Genomic DNA, 14687 nt, shown 5'->3' on the forward strand with positions numbered 1-14687 from the left:
CGGCTACGCCACGGCCAGATTATTAGTCCGCGGCGGCCGAATCGTGTGTTCACGCGACGTATCGCCGTGGCACTCGGCATCGATCCGCGCAACGACGCCGAGTCTGTATTCACCTCGCGTACTTTCGCGAAGTAAATCCGCCGCATACGTACGCGGCGGATCGAGTGAAAAGATATCCACCTACATGTACATACATGTATGTGTAGCGTAGAATTAATTACGCGCAACTGTTAATGTTTCGTTCGATTATCATTATTAAATTTGTAATCCGAAACACACTTCCGAATTTTAATGCTAACGCGTCCTTTGGCAAATTCTAGCGTCAAATAAACAGTGCTAAAATATCCTTTGTTTCATAAAAAGCGTGCGAAAATTATGCAGACATGTAGAACGTCGTTTGGAAAGTTTTGGTGTATTTTGTGTTGTATAAATACATGAACATCACGTCAGGCGTAAATCGCGTGTTCAGTGGGGAAAAAAACGCCCCGATTAGACGTTATTTCATCATCTCCATAAATAGTAACAAATGCCAAAATGTATTTGATACTTAAGGAAATATCGAGAATGTTTGTGTATCGTAAATATTTACCAGCATTTGCTTTAAAACTGGAATATACGGGATTATCGGGTAATTAGTAGCGATATTAACTGTATAATATGAACAAAATAAAACGTGTTTATATACGCATATTCAAACAATAGTTATAATAAGCTGATAATTAACAAAACAACAAATACGTCGTCACTGTCTTGATTATTGATGTGGCTTCAAACTGCTAATTTTCTCAGCTAAAATATAATAGCAGAATCAACATGCAATTAATTTATAAATCCACCATATGCTGGAGCATTGACCACTTGTATGTGCGAAAACATAATTACGTGACCTTGCTTATGTGTGAAATACATACACTACGGGCGGGAAACAAACTTAATTGGCCAGACACATTAACTATGCTTACATGTATATGATAATACAATCCGCGCACAATAAATTTATTATGATTTTAATTATTATTATAATTGTTCTTTCAAAATTTGTTAACTACATGTAACTAATAATTTTAAAAAGATTTTTTATTTCATGATGCGCATCGACTCGGCATCATGCCGCGGATCGCGGCATGCCTCGGCGGACAGATGCGAAGTTTCGCTGCGAAAAGCGACTTGCCGCCGCATACTGACGCGGCTTCAACGACTGACGCGGCATCGACTCGTTTCGCCTTGCCGCCGCGGATCGCGAAATACGTTTGTTCTGCTTTGGCTGTACTGAAGACTAGTATACTTATAGTACAGATCTATACAAGGATGGTATTGGTACAAAGAACGTTAAACAGTCGACTAATTCACATGTGTTTATTGAACTTGAACAGACATGGCGTCAAAGCGAAAAATAACTAGTTTCTTTTTGCCCACAGATGGAAATAACAATACGAAAGATAAAGCAAAGTTAACTGATGAATAAAAAAACGAAATTAAATTATGTTTCCATCAAAATTTGCGAGAATGTTTTTGATTTTGCGAGTTGGTATTAAAGCTGCTCGCAATGTTTTGCAAGTAGAAAAAAAAGTTAAATTCGAGCCCTGGTAATTAAATTCAAAATCAACGTACAAAAACGCAAATATAAATTTAATAACGTAATTCTCGTAAAAAACCTTGCGTCACGAAACGCAATTCTTGCAAACACTTTTAGACTGGTTATTTCCCGTACAAAAATGTACCAAATAGTTCAAATGCCGTCCTATAAAGAAAAGAAGGCAGTCTTTCCAGCGGTTATCAATCTTTGGGGTTAATTTCTGTAATTATTTGTAGACCCTTTCGATTTCTACTTTCATTTTCGTAAAATATCAAAATGGCCACTCGTGGCCGTAGAAAGAGAATCCTCACACAAACAAACACTTTAGACAGGTATTTACACCAGAATATTTGGGAAACCGAAAGCTTCTGTGCTGCTTTGCTGAACGATCTGTTGCAAGATGTGATCATTTCTCCCAAGAAGTTAGTTTGCCCGTTATTATCGGAGATTTTGAACGAGGTTGTTTAACCCAAAAAACACATTATGGGGAGTGTAAGTGAACAAACTTTAATAGAGTGGTGAAACAAACACCTGTGGCTGGTGATGGATATGGGAAGTGGAGTTATGAAATGTACATTATGCACAAACATGAAAAGTAAATTAAAACTAGTGGCTACAAATGTTGATTTATTGTTCACATGCACACAATAATATAGTTATCTTAGTAGATTTTTATTATATTGTATATGTCATTACCTAAATTACCCAGTTGAGTTGAAAAACTGGGGGTGAAAAACCCAATAAAGCTCAAAAGTAGGGGGTAAAAAAATATGCTAAAACTCTATTGAATTTACAAAAACCCTATTGTTGTCAAAACAGGGGGTGAAAAACCCAATTACCCAAAAAATTATCTATAGCCCTGTATAGGCCTTGCTTCTATGTATAGGCCTTGCTTCTTGTATATGCTTTGTTTCCTTGTATAGGCTTTGCTTCCTTGTATAGGCCTTGCTTCCTTGTATATGCCTTTTTTCCTTGTATAAGCCCTGCCACTTTGCCTAGTTCTATAGGCCTGACCCTCTTGTATAGGCCTCGCCCCTTTTTATGCTCCCCCAAAATTTATTTTGGGGGGAGCATATAGTCGCTGCTCATAAATTTTGTGGGGTGCATATAGTCGCCGCTTTGTCTCCCGTCCGTGTGTCCGTCCGTATGTCCGTCCGTGTGTCCGTCCGTGCACAATTTTTGTCCGGGCTATTTCTCAGCAACTAATGACCGGAATTCAGTGAAACTTTATGGGAAGCTTCACTTCCAAGAGGAGATGTGCATATTATCCGCGGGTTCTGGTCGGATGATTTTTCACAGAGTTATGGCCCTTTGAAATTTACCATTAACTGTACATATAGTGCAATTCGTGTCCGGACTATTTCTCAGCAACTAATGACCGGAATTCTATGAAACTTTATGGGAAGCTTCACTACCAAGAGGAGATGTGCATATTATCAGCGGGTTCTGGTCGGATGATTTTTCACAGAGTTATGGCCCTTTGAAATTTTCCATTAACTGTACATATAGTGCAATTCTTGTCTGGGCTATTTCTCAGCAACTAATGACCGGAATTCAATGAAACTTAATGGGAAGCTTCACTACCAAGAGGAGATGAGCATATTATAAGCGGGTTCTGGTCGGATGATTTTTCACAGAGTTATGGCCCTTTGAAATTTTCTATAAAAAATTATTGTCCCCCCAACTACTGTGCCCTCAAGACGTTTCCTTTTATCTGAATATATAGTGCAATATTGTGACAAAAAAAACTTTGGGGAGCATCACCCGTCTCCGACGGTTTCTTGTATAGTCATTGTACCCTTGTATAGGCCTCGCCCCCTTGCATGGGACTTGCACCCTTGTATAGGCTTTGCCCCCTAGCATCATATGCGTATGTCAGTGGTAAAGTCTTAACATAATGCCAGCACACACAAAGGCCATGTCCCACCATTAATTACTGCTGCTTCACTTGTTTTGTACTGTTAATTTAGACTGAAAACCAAATATCCTATTTGAAAATTTGCAAATAGTTGCTAATTACTGGGTTAATACTTATATTTTCATACTTTCCATTGTCATTGGCTGTGTTAGGGAAAAAGAAGGTTTTATTAAAACATGTCTGATTTGTCAACTAATTGATGCAGCTATGCATGTTGAACAGTAATGTGTCACCCAAAGTATTAATGATGCAATAAGATGTAACATTTATTGGTTATAAATAAACTACAATACAGACAATCAGTATGGTTGCGCAGTAAATGTCATATTAATATTTTACAGCATCTGATGTGAAAGGAAATACATTGTTATGTGTTAGAGACTGCGTACCAATTGAATGAACAAAAAATATGCAACACAAAAGGTGAACAATATAACACCTCATCTGATGAGTGTTGGTGCTGTCAAAATTGTTGAATATAGCAAACAACCCAGTAAAGTGAAATTCCTTATTTAACCCCCCCCCCCTCCCCATAAGAAGCAAAGTTAAAATGGCTTTTGCAACTCATCAGTATCTAAGGATTGGAAATGAAGCCCTCAAAACTTGAATTTAGTTAGAAAGGTATTTAATTAAATTAAACTTTCTATGGGACTACCAATGCGTCAAAATATGTATCCAAGTGGTAAAGGGTTAATTTCATAGCATCATTTGATGTTTGAGTGTCGTTTTAGCCATTTCAGAGGCGTCAAAGTTCAGGATTATGCCTGAAATCATGATTTTTGCCCTTAAGGATCAATTTTTGTATTGATATAAATCAGAGGTTTTTTTTCTGGAATTTTAAGATTATTGTCACAAAATGTCATCTTTAATGCAAATTATTTTACTTTGACATATTGTTTACAAAGTTATATACAATAGTAAACAAAGTTACATGAATTATTAACCTTTTTTTGCTCTGGCCCCAAAACGATAGGCCTATTTTCAGGATTTTAGATTTTGGCCTATTGACACCCCTGCATTTTAATGCCCCCCTTCGAAGAAGAGCGGGTATATTGTTTTGCACATGTCGGTAGGTCGGTCAGTCCGTCAGTCCACCAGATGGTTTCCGGATGATTGTCAAGAACGCTTAGGTCTAGGATCATGAAACTAAATAGGAACATTGCTGATGACTGGCAGATGACCCCTCTTGATTTTGAGATCACTAGGTCAAAGGTCAAGGTCACAGTGACTTGAAATAGTAAAACGGTTTCTGGATGATAACTCAAGAACACTTACACCTAGGATCATGAAACTTCATAGGTACATTGATCATGACTCACAGATGACCCCTATTGATTTTCAGGTCACTAGGTCAAAGGTAAAGGTCACAGTGACTCGAAACAGAAAAATGGTTTCCGGATGATAACTCTAAAACACTTACGCGTAGAATCATGAAACTTCATAGGTACATTGATCATGACTCGCAGATGACCCCTATGTATATTCAGGTCACTAGGTCAAAGGTCAAGGTCACAGTGACTCGAAAAAGAAAAATGGTTTTCGGATGATAAATCAAGAACACTTACACCTAGGATCATGAAACTTCATAGGTACATTGATCATGACTGGCAAATGACCCCTATTGATGTTCAGGTCACTAGGTCAAAGGTCAAGGTCACGGTGACTCGACACAGTAAAATGGTTTCTGGATGAAAACTCAAGAAAGCTTACGCCTAGGATCATCAAACTTCATAGGTACATTGATCATGACTGGCAGGTGACCCCTATTAATTCTCAGGTCACTAGGTCAAAGGTCAAGGTCACAGTGACTCAAAACAGTAAAATGGTTTCCTGATGATAAATCAAGAATACTTAGGCCTATGATCATGAAACTTCATAGGTACATTGGTCATGACTGACAGATCATCCCTATTGATTCTCAAGTCACTAGGTCAAAGGTCAAGTTCACAGTGACAAAAAAACTTATTCACACAATGGCTGCCACTACAACTGACAACCCATATGGGGGGCATGCATGTTTTACAAACAGCCCTTGTCTTTTGCTTGCTTTCGTAATGAGGACATAAAAATGTGGAAAGCATATAAGTTTATTTACTTGGCATGAAATACTCCCTATAAGTTATCTGTAGTCAAAAATAACGTTGCATGTGTAGGACTTTTTTCTTAAACCATCATGTCTTTTAGAAAGCATTATCTTTAACTAGACATTATAAATTATATAATGTTTATTTTGTATGTATGTAATTGCTCAAGATTTTCCCACCATGGACCTTAACTAGTTGCAAGATGGTTAAATGACGTGTTTCGTTCTGCGGTCCCTGACGAGTCTCAGACGTTGCCCGAACATGAGGTGGTTAGGCTCATGCAGAATCTGAACAACAACATAACAACCTCAAGGATCCTCAACAGACTCAAAGTAAGAGCTCCCTTCTGACAGGAATATTCTGTAGCAACCTCAAGGATCCTCAACACTGTTATAGAACCAGAATGATTTTACATACAGTTACTGAAAAAGATGACTCTCTATACACTGATATTCATGTAATTGAATATTGGGTTCTACTCTCTAAGACACTTCTAACACATCACTTACTTTTTATCCCCCGCCATAGGGATGTTGTTTTGGCCTTGTCTGTCCTTCCGTCCGGAGCCATATCTTGGAAGTGCTTTGGCGAATTTCATTGAAACTTGGTATGAGTTTATATATAAATAAGAGGATGATGCACGCCAAATGACGTTGTACACCATCTGTTAAAATAACGAAGTTATGGCCATTAGTATCTTGAAAAAATGTTTTTTTTGTGTGTCCGGAGCCATATCTTGGAAGTGCTTTGGCGGATTTCATTGAAACTTGGTATGAGTATATGTATGGATAAGAGGATGATGCAGGCTAAATGGCATTGTTCACCATCTGTTAATAACAGAGTTATGGCCCTTTGTATCTTGAAAAAATGCTCTTTTGAGTGTCAAATATAATACATTTGTGTCCAGAAGCATATTGGGGGGGGGGGGGGGATATCAATTCAACGAATTTGCTTGTTTCTTTTTTCATGCCCCCCTTCGAAGAAGAGGGGGTATATTGTTTTGCACATGTCGGTCGGTCCGTCTGTCCGTCCGTCAGTCCGTCCACCAGATGGTTTCCGGATGATAACTCAAGAATGCTTAGGCCTAGGATCATGAAACTTCATAGGTACATTGATCATGACTGGCAAATGACCCCTATTGATTTTCAGGTCACTAGGTCAAAGGTCAAGGTCACAGTGAATCGAAATAGTAAAATGGTTTCTGGATGATAACTCAAAAATGCTTAGGCCTTTGATCATGAAACTTCATAGGTACATTGATCATGACTGGCAGATGGCCCCTATTGATTTTCAGGTCACTAGGTCAAAGGTCAAGGTCACAGTGACTCGAAATAGGAAAATGGTTTCCAGATGATAACTCAAGAATGCTTAAGCCTAGGATCATGAAACTTCATAGGTACATTGATCATGACTGGCGGATAACTCCTATTAATTTTCAGGTCACTAGGTCAAAGGTCAAGGTCACAGTGACTTGCAACAGTAAAATGGTTTCCTGATGATAACTCAAGAATAATTAGGCCTAGGATCATGAAACTCAATAGGTACATTGATCATGACTGGAAGATGACCCCTTTTGATTTTCAGGTCACTAGGTCAAAGGTCAAGGTCACAGTGACAAAAAAACGTATTCACACAATGGCTGCCACTACAACTGACAGCCCATATGGGGGGCATGCATGTTTTACAAACAGCCCTTGTTTTTTTTAATTATCTATCAAAAGATTTTCATAATTTTAATTATAAACCAATAAATCTTATTTTAATATCTTATGGACAAAATTTTGATTATCCAAGATTCTATCAAAAATCATCAAATCATCTAAAATAAAAAAATTAACAAATTACACTATTAACATATTTTACACGGAGTTAAAATATTTTAATTTTTAATCTCATTTGAACATGTTCTTTATTAGTATTCATTCCTGGTTGTTCAGTATCATTTATTATGCTTCCCCAAAAAAAATTTGGGGGGGAGCATATAGTCGCCGCTTCGTCTGTCCGTGTGTCTGTCCATCCATGCACAATTTTTGTCCGGGCTATTTCTCAGCAATTAATGACCGGAATTAATTAAACTATATGGGAAACTTCACTACCAAGAGGAGATGTGCATATTATCAGCCGGTTCTGGTCTGATGATTTTTCACAGAGTTATGGCCCTTTGAAATTTTCCATTAACTGTACATACAGTGCAATTCTTGTCCCCCATACTACTAGACGTTTCCTTTTATCTGAAAATATAGTGCAATATTGTGACCAAAAAAATCACCCGTCTCCGACGGTTTCTTGTGTCAAGTAATTGCTATGATGACAGATTGACACATTCATCTGATCGAGAACCAATATTATCAGAAAAACATAGGTTGAATGTTATTCCATATCAGGATATGGGTCCCTCTCAGTTCACTTATGGACAAATTCTTTACCCCCATGTTCAACCTGCCACATAATTGTTTTGTAATATTTTCAAAGGGTAATTTTGATAGCATACCACACAAATTGTCATGTGAATCTTGTTCTGAGAAATTAGGCTTAATGTATGTGGGTAAAGTATCATCCCAGATACAGACTGCACAGGCTTATCTGGGATGGCATGTAATGCTCATACAGACTGCACAGGCTTATCTGGGATGGCACGTAATGCTCATGCATGTACAGACTGCACAGGCTTATCTGGTATGGCACGTAATGCTCATACAGACTGCACAGGCTTATCTGGGATGGCACTTAATGCTCATACAGACTGCACAGGCTTATCTGGGATGGCATGTAATGCTCATACAGACTGCACAGGCTTATCTGGTATGGCACTTAATGCTCATACAGACTGCATAGGCTTATCTGGTATGGCACGTAATGCTCATACAGACTGCACAGGCTTATCTGGGATGGCACTTAATGCTCATACAGACTGCACAGGCTTATCTGGTATGGCACGTAATGCTCATGCATGTACAGACTGCACAGGCTTATCTGGGATGGCATGTAATGCTCATACAGACTGCACAGGCTTATCTGGGATGGCACGTAATGCTCATACAGACTGCACAGGCTTATCTGGGATGGCACGTAATGCTCATGCAGACTGCACAGGCTTATCTGGGATGGCACGTAATGCTCATACAGACTGCACAGGCTTATCTGGGATGGCACGTAATGCTCATACAGACTGCACAGGCTTATCTGGGATGGCACGTAATGCTCATGCATGTACAGACTGCACAGGCTTATCTGAGATGGCACGTAATGCTCATACAGACTGCACAGGCTTATCTGGGATGGCACGTAATGCTCATGCATGTACAGACTGCACAGGCTTATCTGGGATGGCATGTAATGCTCATACAGACTGCACAGGCTTATCTGGTATGGCACGTAATGCTCATGCATGTACAGACTGCACAGGCTTATCTGGGATGGCACGTAATGCTCATACAGACTGCACAGGCTTATCTGGGATGGCACGTAATGCTCATGCAGACTGCACAGGCTTATCTGGGATGGCACGTAATGCTCATGCATGTACAGACTGCACAGGCTTATCTGGGATGGCACGTAATGCTCATACAGACTGCACAGGCTTATCTGGTATGGCACTTAATGCTCATGCATGTACAGACTGCACAGGCTTATCTGGGATGGCACGTAATGCTCATACAGACTGCACAGGCTTATCTGGTATGGCACGTAATGCTCATGCATGTACAGACTGCACAGGCTTATCTGGGATGGCACGTAATGCTCATACAGACTGCACAGGCTTATCTGGGATGGCACTTAATGCTCATACAGACTGCACAGGCTTATCTGGGATGGCACGTAATGCTCATACAGACTGCACAGGCTTATCTGGGATGGCACGTAATGCTCATACAGACTGCACAGGCTTATCTGGGATGGCACTTAATGCTCATACAGACTGCACAGGCTTATCTGGGATGGCACGTAATGCTCATACAGACTGCACAGGCTTATCTGGGATGGCACTTAATGCTCATGCATGTACAGACTGCACAGGCTTATCTGGGATGGCACGTAATGCTCATACAGACTGCACAGGCTTATCTGGGATGGTACAGACTGCTCATGCATTAAGGCCAGTTTTCCCAGAATGCAGTTCATATTTGATGGGATTTTTGTGTTACACTGGTGCTGCACGCGAGGCTGTGTTCAACTACACAGTATTTTTGTGTTACACTGGTGCTGCACGCGAGGCTGTGTTCAACTACACAGTATTTTTGTGTTACACTGGTGCTGCACGCGAGGCTGTGTTCAACTACACAGTATTTTTGTGTAACACTGGTGCTCCACGCGAGGCTGTGTTCAACTACACAGTATTTTTGTGTTACACTGGTGCTGCATGCGAGGCTGTGTTCAACTACACAGTATTTTTGTGTTACACTGGTGCTGCACGCGAGGCTGTGTTCAACTACACAGTATTTTTGTGTTACACTGGTGCTGCATGCGAGGCTGTGTTCAACTACACAGTATTTTTGTGTTACACTGGTGCGGCACGCAAGGCTGTGTTCAACTACACAGTATTTTTGTGTCACACTGGTGCTGCACGCGAGGCTGTGTTCAACTACACAGTATTTTTGTGTAACACAGGTGCTGCACGCGAGGCTGTGTTCAACTACACAGTATTTTTGTGTTACAATGGTGCTGCACGCAAGGCTGTGTTCAACTACACAGTATCTTTGTGTTACACTGGTGCTGCACGCGAGGCTGTGTTCAACTACACTGTATTTTTGTGTTACACTGGTGCTGCAGGCGAGGCTGTGTTCAATTACACAGTATTTTTGTGTTACACTGGTGCTGCACGCGAGGCTGTGTTCAATTACACAGTATTTTTGTGTCACACTGGTGCTGCACGCGAGGCTGTGTTCAACTACACAGTATCTTTGTGTTACACTGGTGCTGCACGCGAGGCTGTGTTCAATTACACAGTATTTTTGTGTTACACTGGTGCTGCACGCGAGGCTGTGTTCAACTACACAGTATCTTTGTGTTACACTAGTGCTGCACGCGAGGCTGTGTTAAACTACACAGTATCTTTGTGTTACAATGGTGCTGCATGCGAGGCTGTGTTCAACTACACTGTATTTTTGTGTTACACTGGTGCTGCACGCGAGGCTGTGTTCAACTACACAGAATCTTTGTGTTACACTGGTGCTGCACGCGAGGCTGTGTTCAACTACACTGTATTTTTGTGTTACACTGGTGCTGCACGCGAGGCTGTGTTAAACTACACAGTATCTTTGTGTTACACTGGTGCTGCACGCGAGGCTGTGTTCAACTACACTGTATTTTTGTGTTACACTGGTGCTGCACGCGAGGCTGTGTTCAACTTCACAGAATCTTTGTGTTAAACTGGTGCTGCACGCGAGGCTGTGTTCAACTACACTGTATTTTTGTGTTACACTGGTGCTGCATGCGAGGCTGTGTTCAACTACACAGTAATTTTGTGTTACACTGGTGCTGCACGCGAGGCTGTGTTCAACTACACTGTATTTTTGTGTTACACTGGTGATTATCATTTAATTCATTATTTCAGTCGTATGCTTTTTAATCAAATATTTGAACGAAGGTGTTTTGTTGATCATATGATTGTTTAAAAAGAATTGTATGCAAAAGAAATTCAAATATGTTCGCATCCTTTGATTTGCATGTGCAGCACGAGGAAACCACAAACCCATGTGGTATAGAAGTGCCTAAGCTTGACAGATAAATTATTTGTATGTAGTTTTGTAGAAAATGTTCTCAAACGACAATTAGTGAATTTTCAAGTTTATATGTTGAGCTGCTTTTGAGAAATTAGCATTATAATTATAAAAGTGCTGTGCTAGCAGTGCCTATGAGTGTATATGATTTATCCCTTTCCATTATTATTTCTTTGATCCATTTCTAACATCCTAGTGAGTATGTGTACTTCATTGTAACTCATGGTTGTACCTTTGGGTACTTTATGTTGATACCTTGGTGCTAATCAAAGCTAGTCATACAATAATCATTTTGAGGAAGTTATCAATATAAAACTCTTGTCTCCACATGCTAAAAATGAAACCTACACAAAAATACAAAATTGATGTCATTGTCGTTTTATATGTGATCTTTAGGTGCAGATCCATGATTTGGGGGTTTTGGTGGCCAGGCTATGTGCTCTTTAGGTGCAGATCCATGATTTGGGGGTTTTGGTGGCCAGGCTCTGTGCTCTTTAGGTGCAGCGCCATGATTTGGGGGTTTTGGTGGCCAGGCTATGTGATCTTTAGGTGCAGATCCATGATTTGGGGGTTTTGGTGGCCAGGCTATGTGCTCTTTAGGTGCAGATCCATAATTTGTGGGTTTTGGTGGCCAGGCTATGTGCTCTTTAGGTGCAGATCCATGATTGGGGGGTTTTGGTGGCCAGGCTATGTGCTCTTTAGGTGCAGATCCATGATTTTGGGGTTTGGGTGGCCAGGCTCATACACTTATACAATTTTCTATTGAACATGTATTATGTGACATATGTTCCACAAGCAACCTGATGCTACATAAAAAAAGTGCTACATTCGCAAGGGACGCAAGTTCATAGTCTCTCGAGACTAACGGACCCCAACAACAGGGTATAAGATACACATACACTATCGTGTAATATACCAAATTATGCATTCACACATGGTTATCCATGAAATGATTGATGCTCATTTATGAATGATTTAAGATCAAGGTTGCCTGTTCAAAGTTATGGCGGCTCTTTAATCTTTGTGGACATTGGTCATCTCACACATTAATATTATTTGTCCCATTCCTTGACTATCTAAGTAAACTAATACATGTTAAAAATATATATATTTCCTAGTATGCTTTTTATGCTCCCCGACAATTTTCGGGGAGCATATAGTTGCCAGTTTGAAGTTCCTTACTTCCGTACTTCCTTACTTCCTTCCTTTCTTCCGTCACACTTTTGTTACAGTTTCTCATAGCTCCTTCAATATTTTACCAATCTCTTACATATTTGGCATGTAGGTACCTTGCATGGACCTCTACCTTTTGACCTTTCAAGGTCAAGGTCACCAAGGCTAATAATAGATTTTTCCGTCACAATTTTGTTACAGTTTCTCATAGCTCCTTCAATATTTTTCCCATCTCTTATATATTTGGCATGTAGGTACCTTTTATGGACCTCTATCTTTTGATGAGGTTTGAGGTCACTGGGGTCAAGGTCACAGAGGCTAAAAATAGATTTTTCCGTCACAATTTTGTTAAGTTTCTCATAGCGCCTTCAATATTTTACCATTCTCTTACATATTTGGCATGTAGGTACCTTGCATGGACCTCTACCTTTTGATAAGGTTTGAGGTCACTGGGGTCAAGGTCACCAAGGCTAATAATAGATTTTTCCGTTACAATTTTGTTACAGTTTCTCATAGCACCTTCAATATTTTTCCGATCTCTTATATATTTGGCATGTTTGGTACCTTTCATTTATGGACCTCTACCTTTTGATGAGGTTTGAGGTCACTGGGGTCAAGGTCAAGGTCACCGAGGCTAAAAATAGATTTTTCCGTCACAATTTTGTAACAGTTTGTCATAGTGCCTTCAATATTTTTCCGTTCTCTTAAATATTTGGCATGTAGGTACCTTGCATGGACCTCTACCTTTTGATGAGGTTTGAGGTCAAGGTCAACGAGGCTAATAATATATTTTTTTAGGTAGTTATTAACACATAGATTGACAAAGCTGCATCCTCGGGGAGCATCCATCAGTTTCACTGATATTCTTGTATATACATATCCTTGCTTGTTTAACTGCAGGATTTCTGCTAAAAACCATTGCCCAAGAATACTGTGTAAACAGTATCATGATTAATTAAAGGCACAGTATGAATTTAAAACTCCTATATACATCCTTGCCAAATTGTGTTTTCCATTACATACTCTTAAACTTTGATATTTGTAAGAACCTTATGATTTAGGCAATATTCACACATGTTAATTGCTTTTGTGGAAACATCCAACAACCAACACAATAGCTCAATAGACCTACTGAGCATATTTTCAGAACACTTAACAGTAAATTAAGTTCTGTAATGATTTTCTATTCAATCACTATTCTCAACTATAATTGTTTTAATATTAGACTGTGGTGACAAATATACTGCATGTATGATTGGAATTTAATTAAGAAAATGTCAATTCCAAATCATTTGCGTTATAATATTTTTTTAAATGCACTACACAACTTTTAACCAAACAATTTTTTTTTATCTGCATTCAAAAAGTTTGTTATGCCCCCGGATCGAAAGATCGGGGGTATGTTGTCTGTCTGTCTGTCTGTCTGTCTGTCTGTCTGTCTGTCTGTCTGTCTGTCTGTCTGTCTGTCTGTCTGTCTGTCTGTCTGTCTGTCTGTCTGTCTGTCTGTCTGTCTGTCTGTCTGTCTGTCTGTCTGTCTGTCTGTCTGTCTGTCTGTCTGTCTGTCTGTCTGTCTGTCTGTCTGTCTGTCTGTCTGTCTGTCTGTCTGTCTGTCTGTCTGTCTGTCTGTCTGTCTGTCTGTCTGTCTGTCTGTCTGTCTGTCTGTCTGTCTGTCTGTCTGTCTGTCTGTCTGTCTGTCTGTCTGTCTGTCTGTCTGTCTGTCTGTCTGTCTGCTGCCTGCTGCCTGCCTGCCTGCCTGCCTGCCTGCCTGCCTGCCTGCCTGCCTGCCTGCCTGCCTGCCTGCCTGCCTGCCTGCCTGCCTGGCCTGCCTGCCTGCCTGCCTGCCTGCCTGCCTGCCTGCCTGCCTGCCTGCCTGCCTGCCTGCCTGCCTGCCTGCCTGCCTGCCTGCCTGCCTGCCTGCCTGCCTGCCTGCCTGCCCTGCCTGCCTGCCTGCCTGCCTGCCTGCCTGCCTGCCTGCCTGCCTGCCTGCCTGCCTGCCTGCCTGCCTGCCTGCCTGCCTGCCTGCCTGCCTGCCTGCCTGCCTGCCTGCCTGCCTGCCTGCCTGCCTGCCTGCCTGCCTGCCTGCCTGCCTGCCTGCCTGCCTGCCTGCCTGCCTGCCTGCCTGCCTGCCTGTCTGTCTGTCTGTCTGTCTGTCTGTCTGTCTGTCTGTCTGTCTGTCTGTCTGTCTGTCTGTCTGTCTGTCTGTCTGTCTGTCTGTC

General features: G+C 40.9%; 1 protein-coding gene across 1 annotated transcript in view; it reads left to right on the top strand.

Moving 5' to 3' along the window:
- Nucleotides 1-14687, top strand: part of LOC127861967 (inactive phospholipase C-like protein 2) — a 138205-nt gene that overhangs the window by 55786 nt on the left and 67732 nt on the right. The window contains exon 5 of the mRNA XM_052400764.1: nucleotides 5781-5910. Coding sequence (XP_052256724.1) covers nucleotides 5781-5910 — 130 coding nt within the window. The remainder of the gene's footprint in view (nucleotides 1-5780; nucleotides 5911-14687) is intronic.

This window comes from Dreissena polymorpha, chromosome 1 (assembly GCF_020536995.1).
Source record: "Dreissena polymorpha isolate Duluth1 chromosome 1, UMN_Dpol_1.0, whole genome shotgun sequence".
Classification (NCBI taxonomy): domain Eukaryota; kingdom Metazoa; phylum Mollusca; class Bivalvia; order Myida; family Dreissenidae; genus Dreissena; species Dreissena polymorpha.